We start from the raw sequence: 20975 nt of genomic DNA on the forward strand, positions 1-20975 counted from the left end.
TTCATTCTCAGAGTCTTCAGGTGTTAGTTTACTTGCAGTAAGTATTAAGCAATGTCTTAGAATTAACAGTACCTGAAACATAGTAAGCCTGTCACTGGCCTCTTGAGGCTCTAAACCAACCACCATTGGACCATTCTAAAAAAAGAAAATAAAAAAAGAAAGAAAAAATTGAATAGTTAATTGAGAGGGTGAAAATAGCCACAACTTATTTCTAATAAGCATTTTCTAAATGCTAAACTCAAACATTTTTGCAGCTGCAGGATTCTATCCTACGTCAGATGAACAAAGAGATCACACAGGTACCTACTAGAACAAGCACTTCATTTAAAAAAAAAAAAAAAAGAAAGAAAGAAAAAAAAAGATGGCAATTAATTGTCTTTTCTTTTTAATACAGAAGTTTTCATAATAGTGTAAAAGCTAGCTAATCATAGCTCCTTTTTCAAGTAAAAATCAGCATTACTTAGAGGATGATACAAGACTGGTTCAGCTTGATTCATTTATATTCAACTCAGAAAGAATATAAAAGCTTAAGTCATTTGTACTTATATTTGATATCAGAAAACACTTCTTACATTCTAACATAATTTCTCATTAATTCAAATCTTCGCATTTGCTCATGCTAACTAGCTGTTTATCATAAACCCTAAATGTCTTAAGTCTTAATCTTTAAGAGCTGATTACCAGCATTACATACTTGATTCACATAGAAAAAATAACCAAAGCCTGCCCTGCACTGAAACTCAAATACCACATTAACAAGAATAAACATACTCTTCAGAAAGCAGAAGCACATCCTATTGATTACTCAACTCCACAATCTTTCCATGCTCACACTGCTCCTCAAAAATTCTCTAATACAATACACCACAAACACTTACCTGATCATAATCTGAATAGAACTGTGCACAGTCTTCAGTAAAAGTCTTCACAGTGCTAATAAGCTCTCCTCTGAAGTTTGGCTGCAGAGCAATGAGTTCATTCTGCACTTCATTCGCACGAAGTAGCATTTTTTCCCAAGTGTAGTGCAAAGTGTCCACCTTCTCTGTCTCTTCCTTGGCCACAAGTAGATCATATTTGTTTAACATAGCATAAGATTCCTGTCAGAAAGTTGGATGAAGACACACAAAGTGGTAACTGACGTTAATTTTACAAATATATATAGGCTAATATTTTAAGAAGAGAGAATGATTTGTTAGAAAATCTGTTCTTTTTGCATAGCTGTTATCACAATCTGGCAAAACAATACCAAACTGGAAGAAACATCAAAATGAAAGCTAGTTAGTTCTCCTTTATCTCCTTACCTTTCATATAGCATTCTGCTTTGTGATAGATCATTTGCCCTAGTACAATCTGCCTCTCAAGAAAAACTATTTCCAGTTAAAGTACTCCTTAAGTCTACAGGCTTTAGCTTAATTTTAATGAGAATATTTTTCTCATCTATGTCTTCAGTTGTCTGCCATGACCAAGCTGAATATTACGGGAGGTGAGCCATGGGAAAACATCTAAGCAGAGGCCTTCAAGTAAACAAAGCAAATGAACTTATATTCCATAAAGACTTTTAAGCCCTACTTTATGTTTTCAACAAAAAATAATTAATAAAACACAACAACAGTTACCACAACTAATATGTTGCAACTATTTCAAATGTTATCACTATTCAGCATTCAAAACAAGGAATCTACTTAATGGTCCTTTGTTTTCTCAGAACTTTGATCTCTACTTGTACCACCAACATATAAATACACCACATACTGAAACCCTTAGTCAAGTTTCACAAAGACACATCGGAAATTCACTTACTGTAAATTAGCAGAGTGTAGGGTAGCAATGAATATTGTGGCATAACAGTTTCATCTGAAAATTTTTGTATAAAGTGGAATTATTTCCATTTACATTTTCCAGTTTGATCAAATCACAGACAAATTGCAAAAAATGGAGACATAACTATCTGTCCCTACGGTGTGGAAAATATGTCAACCTCTGTTCCAAAAGTCTGAAGCATGACTCCCTATGCCCAGTGACTCAAAGCTCCTGTTTGCAGAATTGAAAGCTTAGGAATCTTTGGCTACTATGGCTTTTGCCTTCATTCCACATCGCATTGCAAACCAAGATAGGTCTTGGCAGGAACTTCCCAAAATGTCATCTCTTAAGAGACCCCATTACCTATGACAATTTCACAGAAGGTTCCAGCTGCAAATATACCTTGCTTTTCACCATAAGCCACTTGTCCTATTTTTGCTCCTTCACAGAACTAGGGAGACCCTCACAGCTTCTAAGGCTGAGATATATTCTTTCTTAGCTGTATTCTGCAAAATATGGAAGGGCTCCACGCTTATTTTCATTACGTGCACATACAAGTACATACTGCATTCCATAATTTACCTCAGCTCAGAGAAAACAGAGTGAGAAAACACAGGTGCAAAACATCTGTCTGACAGCAAATACAGGTTTTGTATCTCCAAAACAGAATATCAGATTTGTCAATATTTGGTAGATGAGAATTCTGTGTTAAGTTACTTTAATTTCAAACAATATGGACACAACCCTGACAACAAAATAATGGGCAAACTGGAACCACGAACATGCCTTAGGAAAAAAAAAAATTCTACTGAATGTCTAGCCAATGGTGCATTTTGCCAAACTATAGTATTCTTAAATCCATACACTAGTCAGGAACGTGGAGTAAGAGTTACTATCTGTTTCTAATTCTGCCATTTGACCAGAAGCCCCTACATTGTCAGATGTTCAATAAATATATCCTAGTAAGTGAACTTCTTTAAGGAAGTCAATTGTTTATGTTTATTTCAACTATTTCAACCCCCAATATACCTAATAAAGCAATCACTCTCATGCATTCTCATACAATCTGCCTAACAAACTTTCTCCTCTTCTGTAGGCTAACCCAAAAAAAAAAAAAAAGGGAGGAAAATCAGTGCTTTTGATACACAGACTTCTTCCACAAAGTGCCAAAAGCTTTCTTGCATTAAATATTTGTATTCTTGTCTTCCTCTTAGCTTAATTTCTGCACTAGTCACCAAACCACTTCGTGTATCATCAAGTTTACATTTGGCCAGAGTTCCACACAGAAAAGGTTTACAGTAACACAACAGGTCTGCCATCCAACATTTAACACGTATGAAATCATACCTTTTCAAAGTGCACTGTCAAGCTTTAACCCAGAAATTAATTGCTCTGTTGATACAGTACCCACACATGCAACATTCCTATTAGCTACCTCAATGGGCCCAACTTGAGAGTCTATGGAGATCTGTAGTTCTCTGATCTCTTTCAAAGCTGACATGGCTGTTCTTATATCATCTAGATCCTTGATGCGGCGATTTAACTTCTTGCTGGTTTCCTCTATAAAAGTGAAAATTGCTTCCATCTCTGTCCGGTACTTCTTGTTGCAATGACACCCCAGCAAAGTCATCCAGGCTTTGATTTCTGCTCTCAGTGCTAGCTTCAGATCAGCTAAAAACATTGAAAAATGAATAGATATTTAGATATTGCAGATATTTAAGATGCACTTTAAATCTTTTTTCGATGTGTTCTCTTCATTCACAGTTCTGTTTTTTCAATCTAACCATCTACGTACAGAGAACAGCTTTGAGTGGCTTACAGGACTGCTTGCAGTTCAGGATTCTGTTCCTCCTAATCTTCTCAGAATATATCATTTTGTGTGCATATCATTATACACATTTCTGTCCTACATATCACTAACAAATGAGTTGTTTTGTTTGCATGCATTTGCCGTCAAAACAGCAAACAGTCTTTCTCCTTTATATCTTTCACCTAGTTCACCCATCCAAAACTAAGCACCATCACTCCCTTCCTACAGGAGTTGGAAAATATATGTCTAGAGAGAAGTGGAAAGCTGAACTCTACCAGTGTACAGTGCAATAGCTCCTACGCAGATGTATTCTGGCTCAGAATTGATTTTCAGGTCCAAGTCTTGGAAATGCAGAATTTCAGATTCAAATTCAGAGAGTAATGGATTTCCCATCATTAATTTATCAATGGTTTTCTCCTTGTTCTTCTGCCATATATGGTGGTAACAACTAAAACTCTCCAAAGCTGTAAGAACTTCCTGAAACACATTAGAAGTTCAAAGAAAGATTCTCAGCATTATATGTATAGCATACATATAATTTCTTAGCATCTGCTCATTAGAATACGTTAAGAACTCCATAGTGGAGCAGGTTGCATCACCTCACTAAACAGAAGGCTGACAGTAAATTTATGCTAAAGCAAGTTCCATTAACAATCACAAGCCTTGCCAGGAACTGTATGCTAATCACATTCAATTTGTCACATAAGTTACAGTATTTTCCAGTGAAGTGATTCTTCAGTCAATAAAATCCTAGGGGAAGTAAAATACTCCTTTAAGACTAAGATACAGTACACTTGTCCTTCCTTACCACTTAGTGGACTAGCAATGAAACCAGAATTCATGCGGGCTTCGTTAGGATATTTATGTGAATAAAACTGTATTTAACACACTTGTACAATTACTACCAGTTCAATATTAAATACACACAACTCAACTAGACCTAGAGTTTTTATGTTTCACCAATTGGAGATATGTTTTTAATCAGACCTAAGTTTTACTTTATGTAATATTCAAAACCTTATAAATTTTTGAGCAGAGTACACTTAACCCATGTTACACTTTCAAAGCATACATTTAAATTTGCAGCCACATGTTTTCCATCCACCATCCTACAATTCTTCATTCATATGTTTAATCACTGCTTTAAATGCCTACCCTTATTGCCCAAGGACATTAAAAGTAGTACATTAATATCCCTTAGATAATAATATTAAATTAACATCTTGATTGTCTTACCCTTTTTGTAGAATTAATAGCAGTGCTGAGTAAAGATACTAATTTAATAATGTCTTTGTTCTCTGAAACACTCTTGAAGTAGTTCTGGCTTTGCACTGGATCAGACGAACTGAGTGATTCCGCATCTGACATGCTATCTATAAAGGCAGTCAAATACAAAAGCTGTTTTAGGACAGACATACTATTTAGGCCAAGCAAATTCCTATAGACAAAAACTAATGACCTATTTTTCAATAAGCATGCATTTCAAAGTGTTCTTATTAATTGAAGAGGCAGTTAGAAGCCTAGGTGGGCAATATAATTGCCACAAATTCATAAACCTGTCCATTTTAGGAAACTCGCTTCATCTAGGTACTCTGTCAAACTTGGAAAAAGTTCCACTCCAAATTTTCAAATCTAATGTCCTTTTCTCTCACCCCTCCCCAAGGTTTATCCTGTACACTTAAATCAGTGATTTACTGATACATCAGCATTGAGCAAATCCATAAATATTTTTATTTTCTGAAATAATATGGAGGAGACCACAACTGAAAATTTGAACTAGAAATTAAAATTAAATCTAAGAAGATTACCATAGCCAGTCCTCAAAAGGAAAAAATAAAAGGAAGGTCCATTAGTTAGGAAACACCCACAATATTGAACTTGCCATATCTCAGGCAAAAGAAACTCTGAGTTTTAAAAGAACAATTTCATTTCTTAACCAGTTCAAGCAATACTTCCCTACTTCTTAGTTGTAAAAGAGAGACCTAATGTAAAAAGACTCAATATATTTTAGAAGTACCTGAAGTACACAGTAGAACAATTAATTTGGCTTGATCCTAAACCATTTCAGACAAGAAAATCTCAGCAATCAAAGATAATATCTTAAATTTCCTTGAATTAATGCCTTCAATAACGTAATTCTATGTCTGATCACAAAACAGATTAAGTTAAAATCCTTTTAGAAATCTTAGTCTATTCAATCTTTTACACAACCCTCTTTCTACCAATACTGCAATTTATGTACACATTTCTATTCAATACCAGGTTTTAAGTCCAACTTACCCTTCTTAAAGGAATTTCAGCACAAGTTTTAAGATGCCATTTGAACGTGGCAAGTTACAAACCACATTGGCAAATCACGAAAGACCTTTTGTGTAGCAATACTGACTATAATTGTTTTCCAGACTCCTTCACGATTTCTACTATGCTACCCAAGCTGGCACCGTAACAGCTTTTCACATGCTGCAGATAGAACCCAAAGCAGTACAACACTCTGAGAGGCACAAAAAAATCCCCTTACTCAAATCCACACAACGACAAACCTGGTTTCTAATCACAGAGAGAAGCTCTGCCATTTTTATAACATCCTATTTCTTCTTTGAGGTAGTTTTAGAAGTCTACTTCGTTCTACTACTTTCAATGCATTTTGTATTTAATGTCCTTTAACACTGTGTAATACTGTATAAATCACATTTACCTAACACTAAAAATCGAGTGATGTAGAGTTTATCATTACCATGGATGTTTTTCTTTCCAGTCTCTTTCATTGCATCATCAGAATCACTGTCTCTGCTCTCACACCACAACACAGTCGCTTTTTTCTCTAACATTTTCTTCTGAAATAAAATTTCAGAAAAAAAAAATTGAAATAAAATTTCATTTTCTATTTGAAGTAGTTTTGAAACATTTGTTTTGTTTTAAGTAAGGTTGCTAAAGACACAAACCTTGGATATTCTCTCCTTACTCCACTGTCCAACTCCTTTCGTTACTTTCAAAATACTATCTACAGCTTTATTAAGCGTCTGCTGTACCTCATCCAAAGAGGGCGTCATGATGATATTAGGGATAGATAGGTTAATACTAGTCCTAATTACAGGATGAGTACTTTTTTTCTGCTCAGAAGCATTGTGATTTTCTAAATGAAAGACAAAAAAATTAAAAAAAAAAAAAAAAAAAATAAAAAGGTTGTTCACATTTTTTCCAAGACATCAGACTACACATTGTAACGATATAAACCAATACATACATATCCCAGTGTTGAGCATTGATTGTAACTTCTTAAGGAAAAAAAAGATTCCCGAGTAATTTACATGTAGTGGTAAATTCTATAGCAACACAAGCGAAAACCAAGTGCCATGCTATTTCTCTCCATGAAGCTTCTCTTCAACTTGTTCTGTGCAGCTAAACTCTGTTTAGCATAAAAATTTTTTAGCAGACTTGTACTCCCAAGTCAGCATATTAAATTGCATGCAAAAACTCCTTAGAATCTCATAATATTGTATGCCTTATAGAGACCAAATACAAATGCTTTTATTTTTGCTTCTTAGAAGTATGTAACAAGAAAACGCTTCAAAAGAGCGTTCCATCACAATTACAAAAAGATCCAAAGGCAATTAGTAAGACAAAGAGAACGAACACATCTCTTTCTCTATTGTTTTTTTTCATACAGTTTAATGTAAAATCCAAGGTCAAATAGGTAACCACTTATCAAGTCGAGCTCTAAATATACTATCTGGCTTCAGAACAGTACAGTCAGTCCTAAGAGAAACAGCATCACAATGACACATTCCTACTCTCATAGGAAAAAAAATCCTTTGGAAATATACCGTGTTATCAATTGTCATTTAACAAGACAGCTCATTCAAACTCCTTTTGTTTTCCCCTCTTTTACGTCCGAGGCTCTTTTTTTACATAGTTCTGGGATATTACATTTACATATTTACTTTATAGCCTAAGAAAGCAAAGTACTGCAATATGGCCACCTAAGAAGTTGATCATGGAAGATGTATGAATGCGCTTGCGTATGGTCTCCAGAGTTTTTCGGGTGACTTTCAAAAGGGCATCAATATTACACTGATTGAAGTAGGAAAGCAGCTCATTGGCTTCTTGCTCTAACATTTCTAAATCCTTTCTCTTCCTCTTTGCTGAAGAAGACAGTCCAGCCCATATCTCACTGGAATTGTGGGAGGGAGTCAAGCTTTTTGATCTTCTTTCCTCTTCTGTTGCTGAAACATCATAAATCTAGTTAGTTAAATTGACTTAAGGGACTTAAGAAGACAATAAAGCAACACCTGTACAGGTATCTGAAATACACCTAAATTTTACAGAAGTGCAGATTATACTCCTTTGTAATCTGTACCTCATTGTAGCAGTCCTTTTATGCTTATCCACCTTCTCTACTTAGTACAAAGTGGCATAGTTTTCACCAAAATTCAGGTATTATTTCATAGAATCATACATTCTTTCTCTAGGAAGTTCAGCAACTAACCAAGGCCTGTAAATAGCTGCTTCTATGGCATTAATATTTCAACATGCAAGTTAGACTGATAATATTTACCTATTTTGCAGATGATAGATGATTGTTAGATGAGTTGTTAACCAGGCAAATTCAAACAAAAGTCTTTAGACAACAGATACTGATTGATACTTCAATGAGCCAAGCTACAGTATCACCCAACACATACTATCAGCATGCAAAAGAAAAATAAGCACAGAGCTACAATATAACCTTCTTACCTGTATTTTCTCCCTTTATTTCACTAGTGGGTACAACTGATTTCTCTTCTTTTCTGACCTGTACCTCAGTGTCAAGTAACATATTAATCAGCTCATGAGCAGCTTCTTCCACCAGTGAGCTTTTTAAATGTAAAGTCCGAGAACCTTTTAGACAGAGCTCCTGTTATCAAACCAAAAACAAACATGTTCTTATCTTCCCAGTTCTCATGTCTATTTCACGGGCATAGCAGTCTTCAGTAACACAAATGTCAAGGCCTCAGATTTGTGAAAAACAAGATCAAGACACAACATTATTTTTAAATTGGTTTGTTACAAACTATTTAGTGTTGGATTCTTTGCTGTGCCAAACAAGACATCACAAACGTCTTTCAAAATTGCTGTGGCTAGCTTCCTAAATTACATGACTCATTCATAGTTAATATAATGAATCAACGTTTATAAAGCCTAGTTGCATTAAAGGCAAATGTTTAAAAGCAAAAAGCTTCTTAACTTTTTGCAAAAAAAGCAAGTGTTTCTTAATTTTCTTAACTTTCCAATGTAGACATGAAAGATTTAACCTTTCTTCTAATTATTGCCATCTTACATTATTTGGCTGTGCCATAAGGAGTATTGCTAATCCTATTTCCCATTTATAGCTAGATAGGAAATAAATTCTATCAAAAGCTATATTTAGGACTAGAATAAATAGGAAAATTATTAACTCGGGGGAGAAGGAATCAAAGAATTACATTTCATAAAATTCAGAACTATATTAAAAAATTGTGCAGTTTCTTTAAGACTTATGGTAATATTGATCAAGTATGCTTTAGCCAACTATAATTTTTAACTCTAATTAGAGTTTTTAATTTTTTCTTCTTTGTTAATTCCAAGTTCTTTAAGTTTAATCAAACCTGGCTACCTCCATTTCATTAAAAATCAGTAATCGGAAACATTCAGCTGTTAGCAAGATTCAGTCGTTTCCAAATTTTAAGACACAATCTTTGATCTGCCTAATCATTCAGTCTAGTTGAGAGAGAAGCCAGATCCAATGTGCAGTATCGCAGCATCTACTGAACAAAGTACTTTGGGGTTTTTTCCACAGTAAAACTATTTTTGTTGCAGCGATTTCTTTAGAAACTTAAGGACACCTGGTATGTGATAAAACTTATTTCTAGTCCTTTCTAATTAAAAACTACAATAAGCTTACAAATGCTGTTACCATTTTCATTGTACCCATAACTGGACTTAGTGTACCACTTTCTCTGCTAACTCGAACTGATTGGCTGTCGTGGTGGTGTAATTGTCATGTAGCAGTTCAGGCTTTCTTGCAGAAGATCAACATTAAGCAATATCAATTATCACACAGTGCCAAGAGGTTTTTTGTGCTCACTCTCACATATTTTCACTTTAATGAATATATGTTTTAGTACTAGCCCTAATGAGGAAAGCAGCAGCAGAAACAACAAAAAACCCTGTGGGTTGTGAGGCTTACAAAATACCCATAAAATATTATTTGAAGTTTTACTTTGTATTTAACAACAAGGTAAGCGGTTACAAGGCACAAAAGAGGAAAGGCCAAAAAGTTAAGTACGCTTAGAGAAACAAAGCTTCCATTTGTAGTATTTATTGCTACAAGAGGTCAGGGATGGTGATTATCTATATGATCTTCTACAATCTTTTCCAAAGCAAAGTTTATTTCAGGAGAAAACACAAATTAGACATTATATCCTAAAATGCCAGAATATCTCACTGTTGCATCATCAAAATCATTCTGTCATGCCATTTTTTTACTAGCTGGATCAGCTTTCTAACTGAATAACATCTTACATGCTTACAGTTAATCCTCTTCAACATAAAAGCATTTTGATGGGGTGAAGGAAGGGGCTTTTCCCAGAATACCTTCACCCAGGTACATTATATTTTGCTTGTCCTATTGCCAACTCAGGAGAGCTTGAGATTAAGAAAAATAATACATCCTACACAATCATTTCCATAGTATTTACTCTGCCAGGCAACCAAGTGCACTTTTTATGGAGTTATTCACAGGCATCAGATGGGCAATTCCCTTATTTAAAGGCACTAACAAGCAACAATGATAAAAAAGGTACTATCACAGAGGAAAAACATTTAAGTTGAATGATATCAAAGCATAAAAAAAAAAAATCATACAGTTGTTGGCTTGACATTAATAAGCTCAGAAAAGAACATCTCAGCTCAGACCTCTTTGCATTTGGTATTTTTGTTCCTTTTTAAGTTTCCAGCCAAGCAACTGGGGATTTCCTTACTTCAGTTTCCTAAACAGGCATTATTATTTCTGCACTGGTTTTACCTTATAAAACCCAGAAAATACTTTAATTAGAAGTCATTTAACTCTTCTTTATGAAAATTTTATCTAATAACCTTAGTCTTTTGGAGAAATTCCTCACAGCTCAGTGGTTCATCTTCTGGCAACTTACAGAGTGGAACTTTACTCATTTCTTGAAGGACAGCATCAATACGAAATTCAACCAAGTCATTCACTCGATCAAGTAATAACTCCAGCCCAGCTTTTGATGCAAAAAGAAGATTCAAGACAAGCTTAAAAGTTTGAAACAATAATATTTGCAGAATCCTCCTTAAATTTTTACCTCAACAAAATATCATATTCAATTTTATATGAATTCTACACCTTAACTAGCTTATACTTCAAACATCTAAACTTTTATGGCAAGGTTCACCCTTGAAATCATAATAAATTATTTGCATAACATTTGCTCATCTAGCATATGCTATACATTTCCTAAAAGATAATAGGCAAAACATTATAAATATATATAAGATAAGCCTAAAGTCTATGCATTTCAAACAAAGGCATTAAAATTCAATTGAGGTCCAGGAATACTTTTCCTTCTCCTATAGCTTGAACTAGTTACCACTTGAAGAACCTACTAGCAACAGAAACTTTTGACAAATACAATGTCTATTCTAAAAAAATTGTCAGAAACCAAATAATAGTTAAAAGAAAACAATCACTAGAATTTTCACAGTTTAATAGTAATTTGCTTTCAATGCTGAAATTGAAATAGCAGCAATGTGCCTGTTCCAGACTCAAACTACTTTTATTACTCAAAATTAAATTGAGTGTAATGTCAAGTTAGCATCCAAAATGTATTTTAATTTGCCATTTCTACTAAAGAAAATTCCCACTATAATAACTTACATAATTTCAAAAAACAAAACCTATGTTTGGTGTAGCAATTAAGCTGAAGCAAAAGGAACTTGATATCTTCAGAAAAAAATACACCTCCGTGCCATCTTGAGATAATCTTTTGAAAAGACTACAAGCTCATCTGTTTTCTAAAGCTGTTGCCCAACTAAAGATGTGTGCATTAATTTTAAGGAGATTGATGTTAAAAAAAAAAGTTCAATATGAAAAGCTATTGAGCAGTGACAGTAGCAACTCAGTCGAGATATTATTCCCTGAGAACTTGTTTTGTACATTATAGAAACAAAAGGCAAGATTGGGAAAAGTCTAAAACCTAGAAGTTCTTTAAAACGTAGCTATCATTCTTTGAATTCAGAATACCCATGACCTTTTGCACCCTACTTTATGCTTGGTTTAACCCTAACTGCTATCCTATACATATTAATAAAAATTTGACAGATATGTGAGACTAAAAGAAGGTGTTGTTATAAAGGAGAGGTTTCATGAAGTACAGGACAGATGAAAATTCTGATTTCTTTCATGTTTAAGTCAATAAGTGCAAAACATATTAAGGATAGTAAGTTTAATAATATAGCTTGCATTTGTATAGAAAAAAAAAAAAAAAAAACAAACAAGCAGAAGTCAATGGAAGGAGGCAAGCAACTTACCTAGCTTGCAAAAAACTGTATTAATATATTTCTCAATATTCAAGGATGTCCAGGTCAGTAATGTTAGACCTGGCTGGATAGCATCATCCACATTTGCTAACCAAGGAGCCACCAGTTGTTCAATAGGGTGTTGAATTTTCAGCTTAATTCTTTCATATTCTGCCAGCATCATCTGAAATAAACACAGAATTAAAGCATTAGTTAATATACACTGATTTGAACCTCTTCACTTACACGTATTTATTATAACTTAAGACAATTCATCTGGAAGTACATCACTGAAAATCTTAAGAAACGGTAATAAATTCTTTGGGAAATGTTTTCATTATTTTTGGCAAAGTTCACTCTTTGTTGCTCTTCATAATAACGCAAGTACTACTCCATGAGAAAATTCATCTTTATAGATTGTACTGGGTTGGGATGGAGTTAATTTTTTTCATAGCGGCTTACATGGTTCCACACTCTAGATTTGTGACCAAAACAGTGTTAATAACACACTGATGTTTTGGCTGTTGCTTAACAGTGCTCAGGCGGCATTGAGGCCTTTTCTGCTTCGCACACTGCCCCACCAGTGAGTAGTCTGGGGTCACACAAGAAGGTGGGAGGGAACACAGACAGGACAGCTGACCCCAACTGACCAAAGGGATATTCCATACCTATGGTATCACACTCAAAAATAAAAGCTGGGGGAAGAAGAAGGAAGGGGGACATTCAGAGCTATGGTGTTTGTCTTGCCAAGTAACCTTGCCTTCCTGGAGATGGCTAAACACCAGCCTGTCAATAAAGTAAATTCTTTATATTGCTTTGCTTTTGCGTGCAGATTTTGCTTTCCCTATTAAATTGTCTTTATCTCAACCCACATTTTTTCACACTTTTAACCTTTGGATTCTCTCCCCGATCCCACTGGGGGGAGTAAGCGAGCAGCTGTGTGATGATTAGCTGCATACCAGGGTTAAACCTCATAATAGAAAAAGGTTTGCAAATTTAAGGCTCTAAATTGATATTCCATGAGACAAAAAGCTCAAGGAAAAAAATGCATCTAAGTGAACTTTTCAGCAATTTTATTAGACCAGCCTTACCAGAACTTTAATATGATACTTGGTTTCTAATGCATCTTGAACTTGCTGACCTAGTTTCTGGTTTTGCAAAAAAACAATCCTTGCAATAACTTATGACTTAATATGACCTTTTTTCCCCTCATTTCAGCATCAAGTAGCCCTTTGAAGCTGTAGTTTTCTGGACCCTTGTCTTTGAATCCTCATCTTGAGTCATTGAGACATTTTATGTTCATAGGTAGACAAAATGATCCAAGGGATTTAAAAGATGAGAGAAAGGGAAGTTTTAGCTTCTTTTTTTTTTTTTAAATTGTCTTACAGACATCTTTGTAAAACACTGGTGCAGGAACTATGCTGCTACTTGCTGAGTGCCCTACACTTTTTAAAGGCATACTGCTTGTTCCTCCCTCCCAGCTGTCCTCTCAAAACAAAGTGTATCCAATGTTGACTCCATTATTGGATGAGAGATAAATTGCTCATTTAGAATCATTTAGAAAGCAAGCACCAGAGCAAGGCATCTTGTAACCCTCTTTTTCTCCCCATCACCATCTCTTTCCCAAGCTCTGCAGAGCTTCCCTAAACCCAGGCATCTTTGAAGTGACTTCACAGAAAATACAAAGCCAAGAAATTTTTTTAAAAAGTGGCTTAAGGCAGACATAAAGATAAAAAGTATATTTGCCAATGTTTTCTTAATGCATAATAGTTGATCTTAATTTTTTTTCTTCCACATGTATAGAACCTAGACATCTCAATGTATACTACACATACATAAAAGAACTAAAATAAACCCACACACAAATTGCTGACAATCTTCTTATACCAGTCTCTCCTCTGTTGAATAATACTTGCAAATGGTGGGATTTCAAGGCACATGTGAGCCATGCAATCTGTTTCTCTGATTAAAGTTAATATTTGAGAGTCAAAATTCACAAATAATTCTCCTGTTTCTGGAGCTTTCACCAAAAGAGATGCCTGAAGTCCTCTTTCAGTTAATTCAACCTGCAGGAAACAAAGTCGTAATTCCTGATCAGAGAAGCCAGCACAATGAAATACTTTGTTTTGGACATAAATATCACTTTAGCAGATACTAAAATCAGGTATTGCTGACAATAAAGATTGATATGATAAGAATCAACAATGAAACATTATTAACACAATCTCTATGTACCCAAATGCTTAACAATCAAATTAACTGTTCTTTATCTGACAGACACTCTTCTGTTGGTTCTTGGTTATCATAAGCTGCATTCCACAGTCCAACATCAAAAGCAGAACCATAGACTTTCTTACTTCAATCCTCTTATATCTGAACTCTCATTTCCTTAACACTTATTGCATATTCTTCAATAAGGCTGCATACAACCCCTTTGATGAGTTAAATTATTCTTGGATAACTTCTTCATGTATCTTTTGAATAAACCTTTCTTCATTTCCCCTTTCACTTGTTTTCTACTACCTAACAGATATACCACACTCCAATCTTAATGGAATTCCCAATTATATCTAACGTCTGGGCAAATTTTTAAAAAGAAAAAAATTAATCTTTATTATAAATCTTTTTAATTCTTAAAAGGGAAGCCTAATCACACTACTAGTTTCACTGCCTTATTTGAATATTAGAATACCATTTGTACTCCATGTGATTAGAAGGGAGAATATTCAGAAGACCACCACACATGGAAAATTTGGCTGATACCAGGAAGAAGTCATGCCTTTGGTAAGGAAATATTTCCTACATGAAAAATTTTGCTGCTATTCCTGTTCTCTGGTTGCCCTTTTGCTGACATAATTTTACTGTTCTTTATTCACTTCTCAAATTTCATGTATCACATTACACTGAGATGGAGCTTGGTTTTATGCAATAGTTTCATAGGCCATTGGTCTCATTCAGTGTACTTTTTTCTTTTTCATGGACCACATGCTGAAAATCTGCACCCCCTTTCCATGTCTAAAATATAGTTGACTATACTGCCTGCTTCAGCTGTATCATGTATTATCATGACATTTTACACAGTATTTTTCAATATATCATCTAATCAAGTTTTGTCAGTGAAGTTGTCATGCTCTATCCACTAGCATCAAAGTCACTTAGCACAGCTGCCTTAAATAGAAGCTGAAATTTTTTCTGCAAAATTCACCAGCAAATCTTACTGCACTCTTCTTTGGGCTTCTGAGACTCATTATTCCCATTATCAATCTCTTCCCCTCCCATTTACGTTTTTTTTCATGCAATTTTCATTATTAAAGTAACAAAACCATGACATAAATAAGGGCTACATTGAAAGCACAAATCTTACACTGACATAGAATTATAGTAACTTTCACACTTCCTGGTATTTTATTATTTTAATATGTTTAAGTTGAACATCATTGGCTATAGCACAAAAATAATAGCCTTAAATCTTATGCTATTAAAAAAAAAGTGGATAAAGGAAGTGGTAACCATGCAGTAACAAACAGGCAAAAGACAGAAAAAAAAATGTTCAGAAATATAAGAAAGTGCCACTAAACATAGCTATTTCCACTGTATGGAAGAATAAAATGTAGGAGGAGCTACAGCCTTATTTCTATTGCATTTATATTCCCCAAGGGACATTTGCCCCTCTCTCGTTTTCCTTTTGTTCAGGAGTAGAGCAGGAGCTCCATCTTGTGTTCGAGGATACTAATGTCCACATCAGTCTGCGCTCCTGTTGCCTCAAGACAGAATAGATTGCTGAACAGTAGTTACATATTTTTTTGCCGTATCTGGTAGACAAGTGCATTGATGTTTAAGTGGATATACTTTTCATGTATTTTCAAGGCATGTGTGCTTGTTTCAAAAACTTGAAATTGTGCTCAAGTCTACTTCCCTTTGTTCACACATAATAAGGTTGGAGCAGGCTCAGCAAGCTTATATGGCTGCCAAGTGGAATTTGAGTCTGCTGTAGCAGAAACCAGACACTCTTAACATTAGAGCAGAATCAGATCACAGATCACTAGGATTTCACAAAGAAAGGCACCAATTCAGGGGAGATGCCTTGGATGTTACATCAATTTTGTAAAAGATAAAAGGAGAATGTACTGAACTGCTCCATCAAGGCATGGTACATGTCAGAAGACTTGTCACAGAAGACTTGTCACAGAAGACTTGTCACAGAAGACTGTGAGAAGTGCCACGTCTATACGTTTCTTAAATACCTCCAGGGATGGCGACTCCACCACCTCCCTGGGCAGGCCATTCCAGTGCCTGACCACTTTCTAAGTAAAATAATTCTTCCTAATATCTAATCTAATCTTTCCCTGCCGCAACTTCATACCATTTCATACCATTCACTTCAGAGAAGAGGCCAACACCCATCTCTCTACAACCTCCTTTCGGGTAGTTGTAGAAGGCAATGAGGTCTCCCCTCAGCCTCCTCTTCTCCAGACTAAACAAGCCCAGTTCCCTCAGCCTCTCCTCATATGACTCGTTCTCTATTGCTGAACAAGGCTTACACAGCATCAAGGCCTTCTCTGTTTCTCACTCTGCCCCCTGCAGTGAATAGAATGAGGGAAGGGGAATGTGGAGGGGGTGCACAAGAGGTTGAGAGGGGACAAAACCAGGCAGATGTCCCAAAGTAATCAAAGGGATATTCCATGCCATATAACACCATGCTCAGCAACAGCAAGGGAGAGGTGGGGGTCAAGGGAGTTAGCCATCTTTTGCTCTGGAACTGGCTGGACATTGGTCTACCCATGAGAGGTAGTGAGTGAATGGCTTTGCAAAATTTACTTTTTCTTTCTCTCTTCTTCCACTTCTCCTTCACTAACAACTTTTTATCTTGACCCACAAATTTTCTTGCATTTACTTTTCCTTTCCTCTTCCCTGTCCCACTGGGGGTGGGCAGGGGGAAATGACGGAGTGGCTGTATGGTGCTTAGCTGCTTATGAGGCTTAAGACACACTTGTGCACTGAGCATGCTATTAGTTCTACAGGATGCTCTACCTGTTGAGACTGGATACCCTTTATATGTACCCTTTATATGTATTCACTCGGAGTGTACCCATGGATTATCATCAAAAAATAAATCCATGTTGTCCAGACTAGAGGAAACCTCTGTTTCTGCTTTTACCTTAAACCAATCAGCTGACATAACTCCTCTTCCCACACATGATCTTCTTGCACCAGTGAGCAGGATACGGCAGAGATAGAGGGGCAACTAAGGCTACCACTGAATCTTCACTATACATTTCCATAACAAATATTTCTCAATATAACTTCTTAGTTATGATGAAGGTCTTTCAATCGCTCCTAAATTCAGCTACAGGCAGCATAGGCACTGTTTATTAACAGAAACACTTTCTTATTCTATCCCTCACTTAAGAGACATCCTAAGTCTACAGCTTAGCATACCTGACCACTGCTATTAACCAGAGATTCCTTCACACTGCCGTAACCCAGTGTTTCATTGAATCCAATCTGGTCTGTAAAGCTAGATGTTATTAGTCTACCAATAACAAAAATCCACCATGTTTTTTATTTTTTAAAGAAATATCCTAATCAAAATAGCTGGTTTACCTGTTGAAGCCATCCCCTGTGGTAGATCACCTCAAACTCTGTAAGAACTTTTGCTACTTTGTTGTAGTTGCAGATTATGCGCTTGCCATCTGGTGTTTGCAGAACAGCTGGGTGCTGCTGGAAAGACTCCATGGGCTCCTGGATCCTATGGAATAGGTGGCGTGCCCACAAGATCTTCCCAGCTATTGGAGGCAGATTACGAGCCAGTGGAGGGTCATGCTTCTGCCTAGTGTAGATCTTACAGACTGTTTCTATGTCATGACCATAGTTTTTAAGTATTTTCTGATACTTTTCATCAATGCCAAGATTCGGGATTTGTAATCTGCTTAGAAAAATAATAATAATTTTAAAAATTCCTTCAATAGTTCTGAAATTCCTCTGACACACTGTTGGAAAATACAGTCATTTCAGATTCCCTTGCATTCTTTAGAAAATAACTACTTTAGCAGCAGAGTTTTCACTAAAGCTTGAACAAATGCTGTCACAACCTGATTCCAAGCAACCAAGATTTAGACCAGATGATAAAAGTTTCCAAGTCAGCCTACACGTTTTCTGTTTTGTCACTGTTTTCAAACACTGAGATAAAATTATGTGCAGCAAACTGTAACCAATCTACCATGAGCAGTCTACTCCATTAAACAGAATATTATAAGAAAACTGATGCAATAAAAACTGAGGCTGCTTTTCAATAATGTGAATTTATCAAGAAAAATTTCACTGTTTCCTAATACAAGCATTTCACTCTTTTCTAACTGCACTGTGGTAACGAATGTCCTTGTTCAAGGACAAAGCTAAGGCAAATATGCTAACAACCATAAAGCATTCCTGTACTTATGCTAATTTTGAAAGACGAAGTTCAAAGTCCACTTATATTTTGCATTTTGCAATACAAAAAAAATATGGTTTTTATTCATCTACACTGCTGAGAAGACATCACTTAACAGAGCTGAACAGTTGAGTGGGAGGAGGTTGAGTTGGTTTTTGTTTGTATTTAAGGAGATTCCTCTTGCTCTGCTCCCCCACTTTCCCACCATCCTCAAAGTGTTATTTCCATTGCCTGGCAGAATTCTAGCAATTTAGATAGGACATAGTACCTTTCAAATTTCTTCAACATATTCAGTGCTCTTTCAGTGTTCAGAATATTTTCAAAGGTGATGTCCATGAAAATCCTTAATTGATCCTGAAGGAAAGCAAATAATTCTACAGCAGAGAAATACATAAGGCACACACCTCAAATATGCCAGGTATGACTTGAGAGGATTTATCATGCACTATATTAGAACATAATTTGGTTTTGTGAAACTAACCTCAATGAGTATCAACTTTCCCTTTCTTCTTTCCATCAAGAATTAAACAAAATACAACCAACTTTCAAGGCATTTTCTTTCCAAGTTCCCTCTGCAGTTGTACAACCAACAAAAGCTTTTGTACCCTCAAAAGTTTCACCATGCTGAGAGCCATCAAAGAATGCTTGCTTACCTCTTTGGCAGCCAAAGCAAGCCAAGCATTTATTTTAATTTTTTTCTTTTACAGATACCCTTTCCTTCCATCAACTTGTGATTTCAGAACTATGGGAAAGTTAATGATCTGACTTATTTGTGCTGTATCCCCACTCACCCAATGAAATCATCCATTTTTGTGTTATTCTTGCATAACAACATACTTTTGTTGGAGGCTCTCAGGGCCCTTCCTGACCTATTCCATGAAACTGGTCTGAAAATTAGATAATAAATGCAAGCTTTACAGTGGAGATACATTAGAATAATTTTTCAATTTCAGAATACAAACTTTGAGATTTGCATAATTAGTTGGTGGTAACTCAGAGGTATTGTTGTTTTCATGAGGATTCATCTGTAGATTAAATTCTTATGTGAATCATAAAACCTACATGAAGATCATTTATCTCTTTGCAAAACTCTTCATAGTCTTGGTCAAAATCAGGCTTTCGTTGATCCAAGAAATTATAATGTCTTTTCTCCATGATGTCAACAATGCTCTATAAACAGTTTCACAGAAAAATAAAATTATCACCAAAAAATTTTCTTATCAAAAAGTCTTACTGTACCAAAATATTTAGCACCACAGGCTGTGCACATTCACATTTTACCATCACCATTAGTTACTAGTATTTGCTGAGCATTATAAGCAAACAACTTAAATGACATAATTGCAGGAAACAAATTGGTGCAATGACCATATGAATTTTATTTATTTTATTTACTTCTGTTTTAAGTTAATTAGAACTGACAGAAAATTCAGACTCTTGCTTTTAATCCAAGACATTTGTTACCCATGAAATATTCTCTCATGCAGAGGTTCATTATTTCTATTTAAAAGTTAACAAAGTTCAACATAGAAAAATATTTTCACATTATTATTTTCCATGTCTTTAAGTAATTCCATGGAATAACACACTATTCAAAAGTCACAGTAAGATGCAGCCCATCACCAGCCAGGATTTATTATTCCTGGCTTCTCTTACATAGCTGCTGTCCTCTCAAATGACAGTACATCTTAATCAGCATCTCCATTGAGCTGTGCACACAGTTAAAGGATTCCTAATGATGAACCACTGTTCAACGTCCTAGTAGTTTACCACAGTACAGCTATGAAGCTCAACATATTTTCAGCACAGCAAACTTGCATCATTTTATTATAAGTCAACTGAACTTCAGTTTTATTGCTTTGCTGTAAATAAAAAAATCCATCTTTACCTCTAAAACCAAGCAAATCCTAGACAGCAACCAACTGGTAAAGCATAAAGAACTGCAACATAATAACTTCCTATTGTAAAATTTTTCAAGTCATATAATCAGTCACATAACTATAGCTATAGTCCATGTCAAATACTTCAGTACCTCAGTTTTGTCACTGTTAAAAAAGTACAATCACTTTCTGCCCTTTATGGATACTATCCAGAACCTTTCATGTGGTATTTTCTACCTAAGCATGTATAATTTCCCCTTACCCCCCGACCCCCAAATGAAATTACTTCACATTAACTAGGTCTTACACAAAGCTCTCACTTTAGGATTTGAGTGCTGCAACGGATAATGTGGTATACCTGTATAGAGTTTACAGACTGAAACTGCATCACAGCCTGGGCTAACGGTCACAGACAGCTTTTCAAATACTAGCATGACCTGAAAATTCTCAGCAACCTGAGTTGCTGAGAAGCCTGCTAGCTGAGCTTTAGAGGGCAACTTTC

General features: G+C 35.5%; 1 protein-coding gene across 1 annotated transcript in view; it reads right to left on the minus strand.

Moving 5' to 3' along the window:
• DNAH5 (dynein axonemal heavy chain 5) overlaps positions 1-20975 on the minus strand; it is a 122630-nt gene that overhangs the window by 82080 nt on the left and 19575 nt on the right. Inside the window, 15 exon segments of the mRNA XM_074146807.1 lie at positions 73-135; positions 879-1097; positions 3236-3471; positions 3886-4087; positions 4847-4983; positions 6306-6444; positions 6553-6743; positions 7591-7866; positions 8345-8504; positions 10724-10869; positions 12176-12347; positions 14023-14229; positions 17768-18089; positions 18862-18947; positions 19656-19763. Of these exon segments, the coding sequence (XP_074002908.1) occupies positions 73-135; positions 879-1097; positions 3236-3471; positions 3886-4087; positions 4847-4983; positions 6306-6444; positions 6553-6743; positions 7591-7866; positions 8345-8504; positions 10724-10869; positions 12176-12347; positions 14023-14229; positions 17768-18089; positions 18862-18947; positions 19656-19763 (2664 nt within the window).

Source organism: Numenius arquata, chromosome 4 (genome assembly GCF_964106895.1).
Source record: "Numenius arquata chromosome 4, bNumArq3.hap1.1, whole genome shotgun sequence".
NCBI lineage: Eukaryota > Metazoa > Chordata > Aves > Charadriiformes > Scolopacidae > Numenius > Numenius arquata.